The 22283-nt window shown below is 42.0% G+C and overlaps 1 protein-coding gene across 14 annotated transcripts in view; it reads left to right on the top strand.

The window, feature by feature from the left end:
- The window catches only part of LOC116381035 (microtubule-associated protein tau-like), a 26129-nt gene extending 3992 nt beyond the window's left edge, over nucleotides 1–22137 (top strand). Inside the window, exons 1-16 of one of the 14 annotated variants that reach the window (XM_031842823.1) lie at nucleotides 7–506; nucleotides 2647–2773; nucleotides 5286–5357; nucleotides 5963–6055; nucleotides 7294–7317; nucleotides 9278–9312; nucleotides 10051–10191; nucleotides 10475–10541; nucleotides 10664–10702; nucleotides 10917–11167; nucleotides 13565–13657; nucleotides 13922–14014; nucleotides 17052–17133; nucleotides 17290–17396; nucleotides 18379–18529; nucleotides 19275–19363. In XM_031842823.1, the coding sequence (XP_031698683.1) occupies nucleotides 402–506; nucleotides 2647–2773; nucleotides 5286–5357; nucleotides 5963–6055; nucleotides 7294–7317; nucleotides 9278–9312; nucleotides 10051–10191; nucleotides 10475–10541; nucleotides 10664–10702; nucleotides 10917–11167; nucleotides 13565–13657; nucleotides 13922–14014; nucleotides 17052–17133; nucleotides 17290–17396; nucleotides 18379–18529; nucleotides 19275–19279 (1485 nt within the window). In that variant the 5' untranslated portion in view covers nucleotides 7–401 and the 3' untranslated portion in view covers nucleotides 19280–19363. Of the gene's footprint in view, nucleotides 1–6; nucleotides 507–2646; nucleotides 2774–5285; nucleotides 5358–5962; nucleotides 6056–7293; nucleotides 7318–9277; nucleotides 9313–10050; nucleotides 10192–10474; nucleotides 10542–10663; nucleotides 10703–10916; nucleotides 11168–13564; nucleotides 13658–13921; nucleotides 14015–17051; nucleotides 17134–17289; nucleotides 17397–18378; nucleotides 18530–19274 lie in introns of those variants that run through there. The other 13 variants (XM_031842821.1, XM_031842820.1, XM_031842826.1 and 10 more) reach the window with 13 other exon arrangements.
- The last annotated feature ends 146 nt before the right edge of the window (nucleotides 22138–22283 follow it).

Genomic DNA, 22283 nt, shown 5'->3' with positions numbered 1-22283 from the left:
GCTCTCATCAGCGTGGAGATTGTTTGCAGAGAGCGGCTCCTCGGAGAGGATTGTCTTGGTTGGCAGCAGTGCTCGTTGTTTGGAGTCCGTCATGTGTGATGCCACAATGGCAGTTCTGTCCGGGAGCACTGAGAGTACACTATTCATTAGGACTTCTATGGGACAGATATCTCTCTCTCTGCCATCTACTGTAATATCTCCTCTTTGTTTGTTTTAAATGCAGTTTTTTAAAGGAGACGTCTGGTGTGGTTTTTCTTAATGTCAACAAATCAGTCAGTCTGGTTCCAAACCTTTTGAATCGCTGCCGGATTTATTTCAGCGAATCAAAGACTGTGTGTTTCCACCGCTTGGACAAAAAACAACCAACAGAGCCAATCAGAGCTCTGTGGGCGGGATCAAGAATGGGGACTTTATGTTCCCGCGCCAGAAAAACTACAAAGGGCGCGACCAAGAAAATGGCGGCAAGCGTGGAAGAGATCGATGGCGACGCAGCGGTGCCGGTTGCCGTGAGTGAACTTAGAGAATTTCGTTAAGTTAACGACTATTAACAGACGCTACTGCTGTGACGGCTTCTGATTGGTTTAGGCAAAAATAATCATTTAGAAAAGGTCACAAATATAAAGTTATATTTTAATAAAAGCTCAGTGATGTTTATAAAACAGCTGGTCACTGTAGTTTTCATCAAACATCTCTCAAACTGGAGGAAATAGTGCATTTGTTGGGGACTACTTTCTGTGGCGGATTAATCCACACTTGGAGAAAGAGGAGTTTAAATGTATTCTATCCCGATGTGGTCGCCACTTTCTCCCGTTCGTTGTTTGCTCTGAATGCGTGACGCTGTTTAAACATGCAAGCTCAGCAGATACTGCATGGATGTACACAGAGGGAAGGTCACGTAGCTCAGCCGAGGAGTCACCGCAGCAACAGTTTAGGCTTTGCTGGTCGTGAAGAGGCCGTTGCATCACTTGGTGGTGAGAAGCTTCAAGAGGACGAGTGGTGGGAGGAATCACCAGTTTAATCTGAAGAATGTTTTGTATTTTATAAACGTATCGTATTTAATTTTATGTAAAATCTCAATCTGTAAAGTAACTATTAGTGAAAGCTGTCAAATAAATGTCATTGTTGTGTAAAAAGCACAATATTTCCCTCTAATGCAGAAGTATTAAGTTACATAAAATGAGTAAAGTACAAGTACCTGAAAACCTTACCAAAGTACACTCCTTGTGTAAATCTACTCGTTTACGTTCCTCCGCTGACAAACAACAATAATCTGTTGAACCACAGATTATGTATTTTATTGCTCCGTGATATTGACTGATGATGACTGCAGCTGAGACTATAAACTGTTTGTGTTCGAGCTGCACCTCTGAGATTAAAGTCAAAACACAGACGATGATCAGAGGCTTCAACACACGGACACGGAAAGAGCAGTTTGGATGCCGACAACGATTACGCCATAAACTCTGTGTGTGTGTGTGTGTGTGTGTGTGTGTGTGTGTGTGTGTGGGCAGTGGATTCAAACTGAAAACTGCTGATGTAACGAGAGGCTTGTGTTTAATCTGACGTGTAATCCTCTTTTTACGAGATTTGACTCTTATCTCGCCGGTTGAAGAAGCGTTTGGTGACTTTTGTTACTTCCTGTAGTACAGTATACGCAGTACTAGCAGTGGTGGGAAGTAACTAAGTATATAAATGTGATTTTTGCGAACAAAACATATAAAGAGGTTATTAAATATGATAAATATATATAATAAATGTAACTATTAAACAGTTTGTTCAAGTACAGCTGGAACTATTAGTCGTCTGTTTTGATGATTATTACGGAACATTTCACGGTTCGAGCTTCACAGATATGAAGTTTCGCTGCTTTTTCGTTTAACAATTTTATTTAATGTCAACGTATCAGTGAGAACGTTTCGGTGCGACGGCATTTTTCACTATTTTTTACAAACCAAACAATCAATTAATGTAGAAAATGATCAGCATATTATTCCATAATGAAAATAATCATATCATTAGTTAACAGTTCAAAATGAGCCCCAGCTCAACCAACAGGAGACATTCAGCTTTCACCCTATTGCATGATAATAATCTAATACAACTATATATAATATAGTAGAACATATAGTAGAACATATAGCAGAACAGTCACAGTTTGAATACTACATTTTCATGATTACGCCCACATACTGTTACTTGCACCAGAGTATTTCTACAGCGTGGCTTTAAGTAAAGTATCTGAATACCTCCTCCTTCACTATCTAACTTTAGTATCTATAGGATGAGCATCTTGATGATGATGATGATGGAACATGAAACACACTTGTTCAGAGGTGCTTGTTTAGGAAGCTAGTGACAGTGAGGACGACGTGCACACGGGCAGAAGGGACTATTTTTATCAGTCAGGCTGTAACACGAAGCGCCGACCCGACATCAGGAAGTATAAATAACTGGTCTTCACCGACGCAGTGTCTGTTTACATTCGGTGGTGACGGACTAACTTCTGCCCGCCGGAAAGACAAAGTGTCCATGAAGTGTGCGTCATGCTTGTATTTTAATCTTTGAAAGCAGGTGGGTCAGCAAATGTGTCACGACTTGTTTCTGAGTGAGACAACCCGGACTTAACTCTGTCCCGCTCTCCTGCAGCCCGACCTGCGACCGGCAATGGACTGCATGAACAACAGCTACAGCTCCGGAGACACCATGACCTCCTCCTTAGCCAACGTCACCATCAACGAGCAGCACCGCCAGGAGAACGGGGTCATCATGAAAGGTCAGAGTCAAGTCGGTTTTATTTAAGCAGCACAAAGTCAGGAGGCTTTACTGTCTGAATACAGGTATGAAAACCTCAGATGATGAGGAAGAGAGAACACGCCTGATGCACAATAAGTGGACGTTCAGACAGAAGCACAGCAAGAACCTGCGAGTGTCGAGTAACGATGAAATATCATCCAGGAAGTCATAACTCTGAAGGTTAATCAATACTTGAAAGCGCTGCACAGCGTCCTGTAAAACCAGCAGACAGGATGTCACAGCGAGTTTATCACGACGTGATCTGCTTCCACTATTTGATTGGCTCTCGCTGGATGACTTCACTTTGAGTGCATTCATGCAGCGTCGCCTGAACGCGGTGACGTGACGCTGATGACATCATGCGTACTGTCAGTACATCGCGGGTAAAGCACTCGTATAAAAACGCCTCTCTGCCGGTGAGCTGTTAGAAATACACAAAAACGAATGATGATGGAAAATTATTTTATAAAAATAAATAAAATCGGATTGTTATTATTATTATTATATTGTTCTTTCATCGTAATTATTATTATGATTGTGAAAGTAAGGAATGATTTTGTTTTTATTCAATTTTTTTATTTGCCGTATAGTCTTGTCAATGGTTTTTATGTTTTTATTTGTATCATGTGACCCAGCTGACTTGTGGGTAAAGTTTGAGACCCTTAGGTTAAAAGTCACTGTGCCTTTTAAATTAGTGCTTTAATCCCAGAATATATTCCTCAATGATCTCAAAGAGAAGGATTCAGTTTTACTATAAGTCACTGTAGTCGGTAGAGATCGGGGGGGGGGGGCTCCACAGTTTCAGCTGCGCTTTGTTTGAATCGGCTTTACATAATGGATACAAGACATGCTCGACTGGCCCGAGCGCCCGGCTGCAGCTGCACTGAGCTCTGTGATGTGGGTCAGAAGGAGCTCCTGTCGCTGCATTCAGCCCACAAACAACCGGCTCCTCACGATGCGCAGGAAGATAAAGACACGTCTGATGATGAGTCCTGAAAGGATAAATAAATGTATTGTTTGTCAGTTTCACAGATGGATAAATAAAACCGTCCTGACGGATTGTTCAATAGCTTATAACCATTTTCAGTTTCTCCCTTCTCATCCCTTCTTATCAACCGTACGGCCCATTAGTGCGTAGCCTAGCTTTCCCCAGTCTACAGCCCTCGCTGGTGCAGTCCTTCTCCACGTTTTCACTTCCCATCATCTCGCGCACAAACAGGAAGCAGCAGCACACACAGTCAGGTCGGCCCGTCAGCGCTGAAACACTACGTGAGTACCTCGATCATCTGTAGAAGAGCGTAGAAGACGTAGTTAGGAGGTGTAGTATCTGTAGTGTAAAGGTGGTTGTGTTTAGTTCAGAGCAGTAAATTGGATTTAGAAATGTAATTTCTTGTCATAAATTAATGAGGAATCAACTTAAAATGTGATCCTGTCGCTCTTAATTTTACCCATAAATGCAGTTCAAGTGGCGAACACAAAAATGCATTTTATGCTTTTATTGTGTCGCAGATATGACAAAGTCAGCACATCAAATGTAGAACTTGGCGTCTGTGACAGAAAGAAAGCTGCAGAGAATGATCTCTCTGCAGCTCCTCTCAGCTCTACGGGGCTTTATAGTGAGTTTCAGCTTATTGTTGATCACCTTCAGCGCTCTCACAGCAACGTCTTCATCATGAAAGCTGTCAAAAGTAACAGTCCACTAAACAGCAGACAGACTCAGAGACGAGCTGCTTTTAGCAGATATTTGGTGGTGGAGACCAAAAGCAGAGCTAAAAGAGAGAATAGTGGACTGATGGATAATGTGACACAAACAAAGAGTCTTAATGAATCATGTTGTCTGTAACTACTGCATGTGTAAGTACGACAAATTCAACATATCAACTTAAAGGTGATAATATAACAATATTATGTTCACAAGTGGCCACAGAAATCTGTTCCTGCAGGTTTAAGTGTGTTAGAATATATTTAGTTCTTTGATGTAAATCTGCACTAATCCAGGTACAAGTACACAACAACGCAGTACTGAAGTCCAACAGATAAATACATTTGTGATGACTATATTGAACAAATTTATCACAACGGTCTTAAAACATTTGTCTGATTCTTTCTTCTTCTTCTTCTTCCTCTTCTTCTTCTTCTTCTTCTTCTTCTTCTTCTTCTTTCTTCTATGTTCCATGAGTTTCATCTCGAACCCACCTCGAGTTTCCCGCCAAGAACCCTTTTCTGAATACAATCTGGATAAAAATGTTTTTAATCTAATCATTCAGCCTCTAGATCTGTTTTAACAGGTTTTAATGGTTTTGCTGCACAAACGGTTGATAAATAACTCAGACTGAATGTTTCAACCGCTGTAATTACTTTTCACAGCTCACATGAACATTGATTGTGTTCAAAGTGTTTTTTGTGATTGATTTTTTTTTTTTCACAGCAGCGTCACAATAAACCTCCATCTTGACCTCCAGCTTGACCTCCCGTTTACCTTTATTTCACAGAGACTGAAGCAGCGCTCAGTGAAAACGGTTTGAAACCTGAATCCGCACTGTGTGACGACGAGGTGCCTCCTGGTACGCCGCTCCTGCACTCCTCACGGCCTGCAGCTTTATTAACTCAACCTAACCCTCATTTAGCATGTTTCAGTTCTCATTGCTCTTCCACATTAAACTCCTTCTTGTTCACAGATAAAACTGAAGAAATGTTTCTTTGTTTCTTCATTTTCTTCTTTTCTTTCAGCATGTCTTGGTTTAAAGTTTTCTGCCTGTTTGCTAATGTGTGCTTCAAACATGCGTTTCTGATATTTACAGCCTGCTGGCACATCTCTCTGTGTTGTCACTGCAAACAAAGTGCAATAGGAGAGACTAGCACCCAAAGACAACGCCTGTAAGAATTAGCCACAGTAGCTCCTCTCCAGTCTGGGTCGAGCATGCTTTGATCACAAACAAAGAGAGTGACGGCGAGTCCAAAGCGTAGTGGAAAGTAATGTCATCAGGTTCAGAACGCTCCTCGATCTGTTCAACAGCTCCTGCAAACGTGAGGAATACCTCAGCGGCGAGGTCAGGAGGTGTCGCTTCAGAGCCGGTTTAGCTTCCGTAATCCTGCGAGATTAGGCTGAGATTGAGGGGTTGAACTGTTAGCTACATTTCTGACTGACTGACATCTATTTATCCTGCAGCAGAGACGTCTGCAGAGGAAGCCGGCGTTGGAGCTGAAGTGCCCGAGCTCTCAGAATCAGAGAGCCCTTCACGTGGAGACGAGGGGCAGCTCGGTACGCCGCCGGTCTTTCAGCTCCCGCCTCTTTTCAGCTGCTTGTGCATTTTGCTTTGTTTTCCTCGTTTGACTCTGTTGGGATTTGCTTTCTTACTTGAGGAGATTGACACCCCTCACATGTCTGTGTGATAAGTATGATTAGCTGTTTAGTTTAGCTTAGCATAAAGACTGGAAACAAGGGGGAACAGCTAGCCTAGATCTGCCTAGCACCTCTGAAGCTCACTAATTAACCATGTTGGACAGCAGACGAGTCGGGCTTCAACCACAGACCATTTTATCAATGAATCAATTAGTCTATAAGACACCATAGAACAGTGAAAGATCACGATATCTGAGATCACAGGGCGATCAAATCTCTTGTTTTGGTCCTAAAAGGAAAGTAACGCAACAAGTGATGTCATTTATTTTGATGAAAATTGAGTTGATGACATTTTTAAAGGTAATCAACATGCTCTATTATATTATTAAATAATATATAACATGTTCTTTAGAGAGCTTTAGCCAGGCTAGCTGTGTCCATCTGCTTCCAGTCTTTGTGCTAAGCTAAGCTAACCGGCTGTAGCTTCATACTGAACACAGTGGTGTTGATCTTCTCATCTAACTGGCTGCAGGAAAGCAGATACGTTCTGAACTATTCCTTTAAGCTGTTTAACCAAAGCTGCTCTCCTGTTTCTCCTGTTTTGCATACATTTCGCTTATTTTCTTTTTCTTTCAGCTTCCGAACTGGAACAGAGTGTTTTCTTTCTGTTGCTTCTTCTCTTCCCTCGCGCTCGCTCTCACGGTTGATGCTTTGCTCCTTTCAGAACTGCAACTTGATCTGAAACGGACTCAAACGTGTCCTTGTTTTATAAAAGTAGAAGATGGTTTCATCCCGGCTATTTCAGAATGGGGGGAATGAGCCAAACCGCAGGCTGATGTAAGACTCCTGTGATCTGTTGAACAGATGCAGAGCTCCCGGTGGAATAATGTTAAAACCAGAAGTACCACACGGAGCCCCAGTTAGGTGTGGCAGCGCTGCTCCACGTCAGACTGGTGGAAACCTGAATGTTTGCATGTTGATCTCTGTGTGTGAGTGAGCTATTGTAACAGTTATGTGCTCAGGGCTTTCTGTACTAACTGAAGACGTGCTGTATGAAGGCTTTGTATTGATTTCTCTTGCAGTGAGCGAGTGTATTAATCATGAATGACAGGAACTCATTATAATCTCTTTTCTCCATTTGTCTCGTCACGTTCAAGCAGCAGCAGGAGCGGCTTCAACAGGTAGGCTGTTTCATGCTTTATTGATCGCACTGGACTATTTATTTACTGCAGGAGATGGATATGAGTACAGTTATAACTCCAGGTGGACAAAAAGATGTTCTCCGCAATCAGTTTTCATAATATCATGTGTGTTACACTAATGATTATAGACATTCACAGGGTTTAATTACAAGTAATTGATCATTTAAACCACATAAAAAGCTAATTTCACATTGATTAATTACATTTGCATTAAATTAATATTAATATATTATATATGTGCTCTAGATATGTAAAAAGTCATTAAATTTGCCGTTCAATTTAATTATAGCGTAATTATTGATTCATAATTCAAAGTGAGGACCTATAACCATTAATTAAGCTTTTAATGCATCATTTAACAGTTTCTTTCAAAGGTCTTTTGGGGGACTGCGTTGTTTTACAGTTCACAGAAGGAGTTCACACTTTATTTCATATTTTATTCACTATTTTTAGGATGAAAAAGCCAAATTTGATTGGTTTCTTGTTGGTTGTGTTCACTGGTATGCGTCATCTGTTGTCCGTCACCCCGGTGTGATGCATTCATGTCCATCTCCATCTCATTTTACTTTCATGTGAGCCGCCATTGATCACGTTTTGCATCTTCACCTTTCATAGCTCTCTCAGTTTCTTCTGGTTCGTGAAATAATAAGCGGACTCTTTGATGTCATCAGTTGTACAGTTCTGTTCACTCCTTCAGTTTATTTTATTTGTTTCAACGGGGAGATGGAAAACAAGTGCTGTGAATGTCCTCATTAATCTGCTTTCCAAACAAATTAGCAAAGCCTGGTGCTTCTGCAGTCCGCAGTGAGTTTGTGTTTGCGGGCGACGGGTCAGATCCCGCTGTAGACGGAGCCGCCGGGGCGGTCGTTGACTTCATGGGAGCTTCCTGCCCCTTGGACCCAGGAAATGAGGCGGTGGGGGAGTGCGGGAAGAGGCTGAGTGAGTCTTTATGGGCCTCTGAAGACCTGGGCTCCGGGCCGGAGATCAGACGGGACGACGGGACGAGCCCCGCGGACTCCCAGAGGGCGATCAGCCTCGACGCCTCCGAGTGCCTGGCCGAAATGAGCAATCTGTCCGGGATGTCTTTAGTTCGCAGCGAGGCTTTGGAAGACCTGACGTCCATCGGACACAGAAGCTCGAGGGGCAGTCAAGGAGAGGAGTCTCTCGTCTCTGAAGATGGAGCGGATTTAAACTCCAGAAGCACCCCCCCAGAAGCACAGCACACACAAAATCTGCCACACGTTGACTCTCAATCAGAAGATCTTCACAGCGGCAGGAACATTTCCCACAACGAGAGCCCGTTAAGCAAAACGCCATCTGATAACAGCAGCCGTGACTCATCGTTACACAGGGCCGGCCATTCAGAGCCCCACATTTCTAATGACTCAGACTGGAGTGTGGCTCAGACCACCGGTACCGCCGAGCTCCAGAAACCTGCCCCCCAAAGCCCTGCAGCCAGAAAGTCTTTGGTTCCAGTCGCTATTTTCAAAGGTCTGTTTGCTGTCGTATTCACCGGTTCAGAGTCCTCTTCAGTTAACTCCTTCCACTTCTTTCTGTTACAACGCAGCTTCTACCGTATGTTATGCTGCACACCCCCTTTCCTTCCCGTCCCCCCCCCCCCCCCCCCCTCCGAGTTCTTTCTCTATTGGACGTTAACTCTGACCCGAGGAGAAGCTTGTTGTCCTCCCTCCCCACTTTTTCTTTCATGTCTCCATCTCTGCTCACCTTGCTGGTTAATGCGGCCCACGAAAAAAATCCACTTTTTCTTTTTGGGTTTCCACCATGCATGCTGCATATCACCAACATGTATGTTTTGCCATGTGAATGTGTTCAGGCACACACTGGGTAGCAAAAGTCTTTCACTTGGGTAGAAAATAAAGACGAAATGAAAGTATATTAAACTTTAAATCTAACATCTGCTTCTCTCTTCTGCCTGTAGCTCCAGCAAAGGTGGACAACAGCTCTGCAGATAAGGTACGTGACCAGGAACGTTATTAAAGATGTCAATCATTTCTTTCCTCAAAGGGATCGTTCTGGTTTATTACAACTTGGAACATGTTTTATTAGCTTTGTAGCAATTTTTCTATTGCACTATTGATCTTGAAACATGGCGACAGTGGAGATGATCAGACAGGTTGTGAATAAATCTGCTGGTTAGACAGCTCGTGTTTTGAGACTTTGAGAGCATCAGTTTGTTAAAATCATAGTCTGTATAGAAGAAATGGGCGTTGTTATCGTGACATCGCCCGTTGGTTTGTGGACTACGGGTTTGAAGCCTCAAATTGGTCATTTTGGACGACTATCTTGTTTAGTGCAACCAGTGAACAGGAAGTGACCATATTAGGACTGAGGAGGAGTGACGTAGAGACGCCGTATACGTCTCTGATAGAGACCTGTCAATCGCCGTGTAGCCCCGCCCTAAAGCATCCCCTGCTTTATGGTCTGTTTGACTCTAAATGGACCATAATGTACTAAATGAACATCATGCTGTGTTGAAGAAGACTTGAAAGACTTTCACAACTGATAGAATTGATCACCGAGATTATGGAAATAAGACCCAAGTTGTAACTAACCGGAATAATCCTTTTTATGAAACACAATCATTCTTTTCCATCATTTCTCGTTTGTTGAGTCGTTCCTCTGTTTCATGTTCATTGTCATTTAGAACTTTTGTTTTTTACGTATTCATTTTTTTCCCTCCTCATGACAAAGACACAAACTGCCACCAAACCAACCACTTCCCCTAAAAGACCATCCATAGTCACCAGGGGCAACAAAACACACCCTTCCTCCCGAAACGGCCCCAGCTCCATCCCCATTAAAGCCAGCAGCCCGGGGCCCAAGCAGCCCGGAGTAAGTACGGCTCTGAACCTGAGCTGAGTTCAGCTTGTGAAACACACGATGGATGGATGCGCAATTTCCTCGTCATCTTTTGGGAGGTTAAAGAAATATAAATGCACCAAAACCTACATTTATTGTTATTGTAAATGACCATAAACACCAAGCAAAGCCTCGTGCGCTCATCACTGATGACTGTTTGACACTCATGTGTTTGTGAACAAGATGTACGTGTCTTTCTGAGGTAAAAGCAGCATCTCTGCTGAACACTAAATAACTTTTCATTCTTGTTTTTTAGAGCCTCGGTGGCGCAAAACCTCAAACCCCGGGAATCAAAGCTTCTGTCAGAACTGCAGCTCAACAAGGTACGAAAACTTTACACTTAAGTGTTTCATTTACCATAAATCATTTTCATTTATTTTTTATTCAAGCGATTAGTAAGATTTAAGGATTACTTATGATGTGTCATATTGTTTTTGTGATGCAGCTAGTGCCAAGAAACCTCCCACTCCAAAAAATGGCAAAGGTAAAAAAAAAAAATAAAGAAAAAGCTAATTATTAGCGATCACTTTTAGCTTAGCATATAGCCACAATACCACAGTGTGATCCAGTCCCGGATCAAACTTGGTCAGCTTCTAGCCAGCAGAGATGCTAGTCTTTATATATTTAGATTTATTATTTTACTTTCATCCGCGACTTGTTTAAAACTCTCTGACTCGTCGCTTCTCCGATTGCTTAAGATGGGAGTGGACAGAGCAGCCCCGGCACTCCCAAATCTCCCGCTAGCCAAGCGCTCTCTGCCAAGGCGGCGGCCGAGGCCAACAAAGTGAAGAGGGTCGCGGTGGTGCGCTCCACACCCAAATCCCCGGGCTCGCTGAAGAGCCGCCCGCCGGCCCCTCTGGCTGCGGCGGCGCCCATGCCGGACCTGAAGCACGTCCGGTCCAAGATCGGCTCCACAGAGAACATGAAGCACCAGCCGGGAGGTGGAAAGGTAACCTGAATCCTTCATCCAGCTGTTACACCGAGTGCACCTCACACCGCATGCAGTCCATCCCTCTACTTCAGTCTGCAGATCAGAGGTTTAGATCCAGTTCTGGAGGCAGAAATGATCTAATTGGAACATTTAAACCTCACTAAGCAGATCTAGATATCTACTAACTTCTAAGACACATGGCCTTTGTTGTCTTAAAAACGTTTCGACTGCATTTCCTTTCTTGCAAACCCCGTTTTTAAATTGTGTTTGTTTTGTTTTCTTTGTTAGCTTCTTGTGCACAGTCTTTGAAAGCACAACGATTCTTACCGGGACAAAAAGTACCAGGAACTTCTTGGTGGAAACTCGTCATTGGATTTTCAAATAAAAAAGGTTTAAACGTTGGATCCGCCCACTGGGTCTAAATCAGCCAATCAGAAAGGTTCTGCTTTCAGAGCCTCTGAGAAATGTTTGTGGAACTAAAACTCCAATTTGCCTTTTGATGTTTTGAGTGTTGTCTGATCAACACAGTCCAATGTGCTCTGAGTGTGAGGATGTCAGTGTACTGTGTGTGTGTGTGTGTGTGTGTGTGTGTGTGTGTGTGTGTGTGAGGTCCATTTTATCATTAAAAGCACTGCAGAGTCTTTGTTCTAAATTCGTCTTGGCTACAGTCACTTGTCTGGTGTTTTACTGCTGACATTTACAACTTGTCAGCAGTTTGCTGACACAAATTTGTGTTTTGCGATATTTATGGACCAAATATAAATCATTTAAAGTGTGACAATATTTATCTCCCTGACATTTAAATGGCGGATCAAAGAAACAGAAGAGAGGAGGAGGACACACATTGCAATGATTCCTGTATTTGGTCCTCGAAGGAAATGAGAGGAAGAGTTTCAGGACCAGTTTGGAATACAGCCCAGTGTCTTCCGCATAGAGATTTAATAGAAGACGAACAGACGTTTCCATTCAAATCAACGTGGCTGGATGGTCAGAGCGGCCATTGTGACCATTGTAGAGGGCTAACTTCTGTATAAACTACGACTTACGGCGAGTCGCGGACTCGCTGAGGTGGGGTTACGATTAAAAAGAGCAGCGGAGTAACATTACGAAGCGTAGACAGCCGGAATAAATTTAACAACTTAATGCTTCATCCACACACTCTTGTCAACGCGAAGGAAAGCACATTGCTATCGACAGAGTGACATCTTTTGTCGGCTCATTTTCTGTAACCAGTGTAGCATTAAAGCACGGTAGAATTAGTACCTTAACTAGCTAGCCTGCTAATTCCACCATGCTTTAATGCTACACTTGTTACAGGACAATGAGCCAAACAGCGGGCTTGTCCGACGGTCCCTCCGCCTCACTCCACTGCGGAGGACAAGCTAGCTAGCTAACTAGCCAGTTATCCGTCTCCAGAGCTGCGTCCTGCGACAACTGGTCAACTAAAAAACAATCGCCGTTTTCTTTTGTTCTAGTCAAACGGCTACAGAAAACAGTTCAATGTCCGCTCTACTCCTATTCTGTTTCTATGGCTATCTCTTCTCCTCTCCTACACCTCGACCTGCATGTTACACAAAGCAACCCAAGTAAAGTAAAGCTTCTCTCAGGCTTCACAGCTCATGTGGCAAACCATCGTCTCCACTCAACAATCTAAACGCTGCCGTTTTCATTCTTCCAGGTACAAATCCTTCATCAGAAGGTGGACTATAGTAGTGTCCAGTCTAAGTGTGGCTCCAAAGACCATGTGACTCATGTACCCGGTGGCGGCAATGTGAGTAACTGAGGGATGAACTCAACACCAGACTCTTGAGTATCTCTGCAGTTATGAGCATCAAAACCAACTTTTGGTAAAAAAAGGATATAAAGACGAAGGTGCTCTCTTGTTTTTGCTCTCCGACGGACTTCTGAATGGAATATGTACAAATATGTCGCAATCTGCTCAATAAGACACTTTAATATTTAGCTTTTTCTCTTTAGTTCACCAAACACTCAAGGTGCAATTAACTACAAGCTCACTGCTTTAAATGCATCAAAGTTGGCATCTGTAACATTTGATTAGTTATATTATATATGATCTATATGGTCATTAGTGTGTGCTGAAGTAGAGAAATACTGATTTTTTTTTTTTACTGATTTTTTAAATATAGCTTGTTGGGTCTCACCCGTCCTGGTTCAGTAACGGAGCCAGAAGTGTCACATTCTGCAGTATTTGTATTTTAATGCTCTAAGTTATAAGAATACGCCCAGTAGTATCTATTGTGGTGGAATAAACGAGTGTGACAAAGTTATGGATGGCAGCTTTAATGAAATCAGTCAAAAAATATGTCTTATATTTCCTCCATTTTGGGCTGGTCCCCCTCTATTCTCATTTAAAATCTTCTGAAGACTTGTATTTATGTTCTTGCACTTCTGCAGGTCCAAATCCTGGACAAGAAGATGGACGTGGCCAGCGTCCAAGCTCGCTGTGGATCTAAAGACAACTTAAAGCACATGCCCGGGGGAGGCAAGGTGGGGAACCCTTTTGTTTGACTTTCACCTTTCGAAATAATTGCACTTTTTTTCTGAGCTCACATATAGTCGTCAATATAGTAGTGTGGCCGTTTGATGGTCTCACTCTCATAAAAGTCCTCCCCCGTCCTCTTTAATCAGCCATGTTCTCTGGTTGGATCTCTCTCCTCTAAGATCTAACTTCCTCTCCAGCACTGGTCCTCACTCGCAGCTCTGCTGCTGTTGCTTCCTCCAAGATAACCGTCTTTCATATCAACTTTCCAGGTTCAAATTGTTGAAAAGAAGCTGGACTTAAGCAACGTACAGTCCCGGTGTGGCTCCAAAGATAATGTGAAACATGTACCCGGTGGTGGCAATGTGAGTAGATGAGGGATTTGGCCCCGTGGCGAGCTGCAGGTATGCAGTTGTCGCCAAAAGACCTTCTTGCTGCTTCTCCTGAATGCATCTTCACAAAGAAGCAGGATGTCAGCGTGCACGAAACCTGCTGTGTGTTCAACCCTCCTGACCTCGATACTCCCAACACTGTTGACACCTCCTTATAACGGTTTTATCACTAATACACAGGCATCTGCATTTCATACTGATGACTAGAGCAGCACTAAACCAGAGGTCAGTGGTGGAACGTAACCAAGTACATCTACTGTAGTGTTGTACTTGACGTTACTGTGAGGATGCTGCTGCAGTAACATGAGAGGTTTTTAAAGGGACTCTGGTGCTGAGAAACAATACCGCATTTGTCCACAGGGACCGCCAAAATCAACAAAGTGAAAGTTCCTCATAGTAGCTTTAAGTACACATTAGAGTTACTTGTACTCTTATTTATTTAATATTGTACTTTTTGCTTTCCTTCATTTATTGAATCGCTTCAGCTACTTTACACATTAAGATTAATACACACAAAACATATGAAGAGTTTATAAAATGTGATGCATTGTCAAAGGACAATTTTAACTCCTCCAGGTCAACGGTTTTCAAAATCTGACACTTTGAACCCCCCCACCCCCGCCCCCCCCATCAAACAACAACCCTACAGTTCCCATAATTTGTGGGTTTTGGGGGGGAAGTGTGAGTCACTGTATTTTTGCAGATATTTGCATATATTTTAGCATTTTGGCACCATTACAAGCATGCCGAATTAGCTGTTAGCAGTTCCTGTTTGCAGTGTACTCATGGATGTACAGACAACTATCACCGGATTACTTTGATACTGAAGAACATTTAAAAACATGTTTTTTCTCAGGCAGGTTCTGCAGTTATGACCTTTATTTTTCTAGAGGATTTATCAGCCATGTTCTCTGGTTGGATCTCTCTCCTCCAAGATCTAACTTCCTCTCCAGCACTGGTCCTCACTCGCAGCTCTGCTGCTGTTGCTTCCTCCAAGATAACCGTCTTTCATATCAACTTTCCAGGTTCAAATTGTTGAAAAGAAGCTGGACTTAAGCAACGTACAGTCCCGGTGTGGCTCCAAAGATAATATGAAACATGTACCCGGTGGTGGCAATGTGAGTAGATGAGGGATTTGGCCCCGTGGCGAGCTGCAGGTATGCAGTTGTCGCCAAAAAACCTTCTTGCTGCTTCTCCTGAATGCATCTTCACAAAGAAGCAGGATGTCAGCGTGCACGAAACCTGCTGTGTGTTCAACCCTCCTGACCTCGATACTCCCAAAACTGTTAACACCTCCTTATAACGGTTTTATCACGAATACACAGGCATGAGCATTTCATACTGATGACTAGAGCAGCACTAAACCAGAGGTCAGTGGTGGAACGTAACCAAGTACATCTACTGTAGTGTTGTACTTGACGTTACTGTGAGGATGCTGCTGCAGTAACATGAGAGGTTTTCTCCGTGCTCAACGAGAGGACTCTTTTCTGTAGCGAAAGCAACATTTTTAACCAATAGGATCATTTTTAAATCAATATTTTATGTGAAATTATTGATTTCTTTCTGGATTGATTTTAAATGCCCCGTTCATGATTCCAGCTTCTCAAAAGTGGCGATTAGCAGCTTTTTCTTTTGTCTTAAATGACAATAAACTGAATCAATTTGAGGTCACATGACGGCATTTCTCAATATATTTAAAATGTTTACAACCCAGACAATCAGTCTATTAATCAAGAAAATAATCAGCAGATTGATCCATGATAGAACAAGTCATCTTATATAAAAAGGCCGTAAAATCCTGCTTTTACATTAATGCATTAGTAATAATTATCTATTGATATAAGAGAACAGTCACAAGGGACATTTTTACACTTCTAACACTTTAAGTACTGTACTGAATCTTACCTCTGAATTAGTTTCCATAAAGTCTTTTTCGTTGGTTAAGTTTCAGAGCTTCTACTGTCGCAGCTAGCCGCGTTACGTAATGCTCATGTTCTTCTGTAAGCTTGATAACTCTGTTGAATCTGTGCTTGTCGGTTCGACTGTGATCAGAAAGTGTTTACCACCCAAACCGGCCCTTTAAACAAACATGCATGAATCCTGTGTGTGTTCTTTGGGATTTATGCAAACTGCCTCAAGTTGCAAGATCGGATTTTTTTTATTTCTTAAAAGAAAATCCATTAAAGAAAATATGTATTAATTCCCGCTAAAGACAACTAATTGTGTCCTAAACGAAGAAGTGCACAAAGAGTCTCTGTCCAAACTGTGCCTGTTGTGATGAGCACTGAGATGACCTCAGCTGAGAGACTGAGCGCTTTGTGCTACGAGACAATCGGCCGTGACGGCAGAGACGAGACTTTGTGACGCACGGCCGGGAAATACGGCTTTAAAAAACAAAACGACAATCTACGTGAGCAGTGCGTGTTAAAGATTAGACACTGACTACTAAACAACTCTAGTTGAGACTTTAATATTCAACCCAGCTCGTCTTCACGTGTGTGATTCAGGCTGAGTTACACCAACATGTGGTTCAATCTTCTTTAAAAGTAGCTCTTCAATCAAGAAAGACTAAGCGAGCTAGAGCTTCTCCTCCGAGTCATCATGAGTGATGTCAATCGTCTTGAGTAATTCATTTGGGTAAACAAGCATCGTCACCTTGATTAAACTTGATGTAATTTTGGTTTAAACTTGGATTTACTAAATTAAGATTTGTTTTTATTTGTGCAACAGAGCTCTGCTTAACTTTAAAATGGGATTTACTCATTTTAAACCTACTTCTGCTAACTCTGATTAGAACTAATCTCAGATTAAATGAATCCTTGTTGGTGCAACTCAGCCTTAGTGTGTCATTGATCCGTGTTTCCTTCCCGGTAGCTGTTGTAGACGACTAACAGGCCGCTCTATAGCATCGGTTCCTCTGTAGCTGCACGTAAACCTACGAGTCCAGAGTGACGTCTGTTACTGTAGTTCTAAAGCGTTATGTCTCTGCTTTGTCTTGTCACCTTCACAGGTTCAGATTGTGCACAAAAAGGTTGATCTGACCAACGTTCAATCGAAATGTGGATCAAAAGCCAACATTCGTCATAAGCCAGGTACGTCTGTGTTTGTGGTATCCTGCAGGACCCAAAATAATCAGTGGACATAAACTCTTTATTTCAAAAGAAGAAAGCATGTTTGTATAGAACATTTTACGTATATATATGTATATATATATTTATTTAACTTAATAATAACGGTGTTTTCATCAGGCGGAGGAAATATCGAGATCAAAAACGAGAAGATTGATTTCAAAGGTCAGTCTAAGATCGGCTCTCTTGACAACATCGGCCACGTCCCCGGAGGAGGACAGAGACGGGTAAGAACACCTGCAACACTGGATGAAGTATTTCGTATTATTATGGGATGGTTGTTGCCCTTCTTCCTGTGATCGCGTCCTGCCAGCTGTTTGCAAAGCTAAAGCTTTTTATCTGCATTAGTAGAGCGTTCGCTGCTCTATTGTAGAGTAACAGCTTCACTCGTGATGACGACCTGCAGACTCACCTGAAGATCCTGTAGAGAGATGTTCATGATTCAAAATAAGATGTTATGAATTGAAATAAAGAACAGAGATGTTTGTAGTGAAGATTACATAAAATAATAGAAAATGTAAAAGTATGAAACAATATCAGGTCTGTATCAAAGAAGCGCTATATATATATAATATCATATATAATATCATTTTTTATTAGTTATTATTTAGTATTAGTGCATTAATAGACATTTGTATATCATATCTAGTATTTGTTAAATTACCATTATTATGTAAAGCAAGTTGAAATCAGGTTCAGCAGGTTAAGAATATTAATATAAAATATTAGTGTGCAAATGTTCACAGTATGAAGGATATTATCATTTTCTAGATTTAGATATGTGTAACAGCGCAGGGAATATCATTTTTAATCGTCTTAATTGGTTGTTTGTCTGCACCAGAGTCCTGATTTTGGACTCTGGCAGACCTCATCTTACCCACAATGCAACTGAGATTCCGTTAGAAGTCACCAACACTGATATTTCAACGGGTTTCACACAAAAAACTGACATTTTAACATTGAAGGAGCTGAAGACGCAGCGCTTAGTCATCCGTCTCTCATACTTTCCTCCCCTGAGTTTGGCACCTTTCTCCCTCTTTTGTTCAAGCTTCCATCTTCTCCATCCCGCCGATACGATCATAATCTATTCATTTGTTGTCGTTATCTTTTGGTTCTTCATTTGGTTGTGTTGCGTTTTGATTATGTTGATGCCATCACATGTATTTTTGTTGCATGCCTTGTCATTCCTCTGGTGGGGCTCGTCTGTAGAGGGAGAAGGGGAAGGAAGCCGAGGGGAGTACCTCAGACAGCCCCTCAATCCCCTCCCCCGCTGCCACCCCCCCTCAGTCACCACAGACTGTCCCCTCAGCTCCCATCACACCCATCCTGACGAACCCCCTCATAAAGATTGAGGACTCTTGTAAGTACGTGTCGTCGGCTGCTTTAAACAGCAGCACAAACGTTTTTTAATTTTTCATTTCACTTCATTTTTGTAACTTTTTTACAGGTTTTAAGGGGTTAAACATGCAACCCAAACATGCTACATAGCATAGCCACATATATGTGGACGCCTGAAACTTACACTGTATAAGTCTGTTCCAGAACTATAAACCTATGGGCATTAATCTGCTACTATAACAGCTTTAGTATAGTACATCATAAAAACTTCAATGTCATAGTAGAATATAAGTTTTAAAGAATTTATCTATATTTAATATATTCATTTAAAGTCATAACAATGTCATGAAGACAAAAGTCATATTATAGTATGTCAAATACAATTCATAGTAAAATATGTAATAAAAAGTCATAATATAGTATGTCGAAAAAAAAGCTTATTATACAATGTTAAAAAAAATCAGAGTATAGTACGTTAAGTCATGAAAAATATATTAAAAAGTCATAGTTCAGTATGTCGAAGAAAGACATAAAAAAGTTATAATAATGTGTTTATATTATATATTATCGTATGTCGAAAAAAGTCATAGTATGTCATAAATAAGTGATAATAACCTTTGCAGGTACATGTATTGAATTCGTGTCATTGAAGTTTTGTAATCCATCAGTGTCCACCAGATGGCGCTCTTCAACACGCAACATGTGTTCCTAACCCACGCAGCACCTCTCACCCCTCTCACCCGTCTCCGGCCATCTTTTCCCCGCAGATTGAGAGCCACAAGCTGAGCTTCCGCGAGTCCGCCAAGGCCCGCACTGACCACGGCGCTGAGATCGTCTCCTTGGAAGACTCCCCCCACCAGCTCAGCACCGTGTCCTCCTCCGGCAGCCTCAACATAGCCGACTCCCCGCAGCTCTCCACGCTGGCCGACCAGGTGTCTGCCTCTCTGGCCAAACAGGGCTTGTGAATGCACCCCCTCAAAAAAAAACCTCCACTTCCTCCACCTCCAAACCACACGACCACGTAGAGGAGTTGCGACGCCTTCCTCCTTATTTTTCACAGGACTTTTTTAGCTACCCATCACTGTTTATCCTTCACTAAACTGCTCTCGAGGCATTACCTGTAGAGAAAAACAGAGTAACAAGTAACCCAACATGTATTTAATCTCTCTCTCTGGTCTTTGAGCTCTTTATTTGCTATTTCTACCTTTTGTAAGTCTCCCTTTAAGAGTTAAATCACCCCAGCAGAGCCAAACTCTCCCTGTGAATCTGAGGATCTTCTCATTTGTCCTGGTAAATCTGACATCGTCATTTAACGCTTGGTTTCCTGTCACATTGACTGTAAACCCTTTAGAGAGTCATGTTCTAAATGTCCCTATTGATGGGTGTTCCCCTCACATTTCTTTTGATAAGGTGCCCGGTTTGTGCTGAAGCAGGTTAACAGGGTTAAGAAGTTAAGAAGTTAAGAAGCTGTTAAAAAGAAACGTAGCAGATTATTTCAAGTTGAGGCAGATAAAAAAAAAAAAAAAAAAAAAAAGCTTTCAGACCTCAGTGGTGTCTTTGCTTTGTGTAGTCCCAACACGACACAAGTGTAACCTGGATTAAAAAAAATATATAAAAAACAGAACGGCTAGAGTAGAAACTTTGGTTTGTGTTGGGCACAGTTTTATAATCGTATTCTGTGGATATATGACATGTATTTGATATGAAGAAACATTTGTATTGTGCCTGCTACTGTCAGTGTTATTTTATTTTTTGTTACTGCTCTATTGTAAATGAGCTGAAGCTTGAGGAAAATTGAACCTTTAAACTTTCACGGCCAAACTATTAAGAGTTCATTGATTACAGTATTTAAACTGCTATATGCACATGAGAGCTAGGTAGAATAATCACCGCGATTATTAAGTGTTCTTAAAGCGAGACTACGTAACTTCGGCTGAAAAGAAAACATTGTGAGAATGCTACATGCTAAGCTACTGTTTATCATTTAGCTTAAAATGCTAAGCCATTGCAACAGTAGCACGAGTGCAGATTGAGGAGTCATAAAGTCAGCAAACCGCAGAAATAGAATAGGAGAACGGAAGTTGAAGCGTTATCCGCGGCCATTTAAGTTAGTACAAAAGAAAATGGCGGTTGTTGGTAATTGCTGTGGTGGAAACACACGTTAGTGAGGCTGTAAAGTGTCGTCTCCGGAGACGGGTGGCTGGCCAGCTAGCTAGCTTGATCTTCTCCGGAGCGGTGGCAAAGGGAACAACGAGTGTAGCACTAAAGCATGGTGGAATTAGCAAGCTAGCTAAATTAGCCAGCTGCCTCGCTAGTTAGTTAGCTAGCTAGCTAATCCCCACCATGCTTTAATGCTACACTGGTATCACTCGCTTGCCGTAAGTCGGTTTAGTTTATGCGGCCGTTAGCCCGCTACAGCTGTACACATAAAATGGCCGCCTCTCTGACCATCCTACTCCATTGATTTGAATGGGAATGTCTGTCTACTCCTATTTCTATTGTTACGCAGGAAACTGAGTATTTAGAACGTTTTGCTAACATTAGCCACCATAAGCTACCGCTCATGAGTGTGTTGAACTATGTAAAAGATGCCGCTTACGACTTTTCATTTGTATTTCCTCTCTCAAGAGTTACAGTCTCACTTTAAAGGGTCGGAAAAAAAACGTATTTTAAAATGTACTCAACCAGAACGCATATTGCAAAGCAGACGGATGGACGACGGCGGGTTGATCGGGCCAAGTTAATACGAGGGGAGACGTCTGTTTGTGTACCTGAGCAACGGACACAAGACTCAACACTATGAGACTCTAGAAACATGATTTTGTGCGTTTGTCATTGTGTTGAGGCCCCTTTTCCTTAATTGGGACCTAAAGAGTCAACTCAAACTACTAAAAACAAACCCAAACTAAATGTAGTCAGTTAGCGAGGTTCATATGAAGAGACGGTGCAGATTAAAAAAGATTTAACGACGGGAGTCTTGTATTTGTTGGACACGAATGCAAACCAGCTGCTCTCCTCAAATTGTAACCCTTAAAAAAATATAAACGTCCTGAATATTCCCGGTGACTCGTCACCATTACTCACGTTAATATTAAGTGAAACAACTTCTTGCATGCACCTCATGTAAGTGACGAGTCCGCTTGTTGCCCCCCTTCTTTTCACAAAGTGGTCTCTTTGTATATCCTGTTTTATGAAAGACGTGCTGGTCGAAGACTTAAAAAAAAAAAAAGTATATGTGGTTATAAAGAGTCGGAACACTTCACTCCCAACTGTGTGCGTTTTTTAAACATTTGTTGCCAAAATAGATATAAAAAAACGCGAAGATGCTTCTTTTAAGTTAGCAGACAGCACTTTAAGGCGCTTGCGATGTGATCTGCATGCTGACTTCTTGGTTCTTCTGTTCCAATAAACCACGTTCGTCTCGGTGTGCAGGAAGGGCTGAGAGGCTACAGTAACGTGCTTTGGGTGGTTTTCTGCAGTAACAAAATCACCTTATTTCAGTTTACGTCTGACGCTGTACAGTTTGTGGAAATGTGATTGTTCTCGTTGTTGTGCATTTGATCAATAACTGGTTTATGATGATTCTTGTTGCTGTATGTGTGTATTTGAAAATAAATGCTATGAAGTCACCGTCGTCGTGAAGGATTTTCAACACAAGTCAGGAATCACTACTGGTTTCACCACATAGTGCAATAAACACGCAGTAGTGCAATAAACACACGGGACTGAAATCCCAGTAAATTGGGATGTTTTTCCGTCTGTAAACATTTCATGAA

The sequence above is a fragment of the Anarrhichthys ocellatus genome, unplaced genomic scaffold, assembly GCF_004355925.1.
Source record: "Anarrhichthys ocellatus isolate YVR2014 unplaced genomic scaffold, GSC_Weel_1.0 scaffold4, whole genome shotgun sequence".
NCBI classification, from domain to species: domain Eukaryota; kingdom Metazoa; phylum Chordata; class Actinopteri; order Perciformes; family Anarhichadidae; genus Anarrhichthys; species Anarrhichthys ocellatus.
The sequence above is the reverse complement of the archived record's forward strand: the minus strand, read 5'-3'. Positions and strand labels throughout refer to the sequence as shown.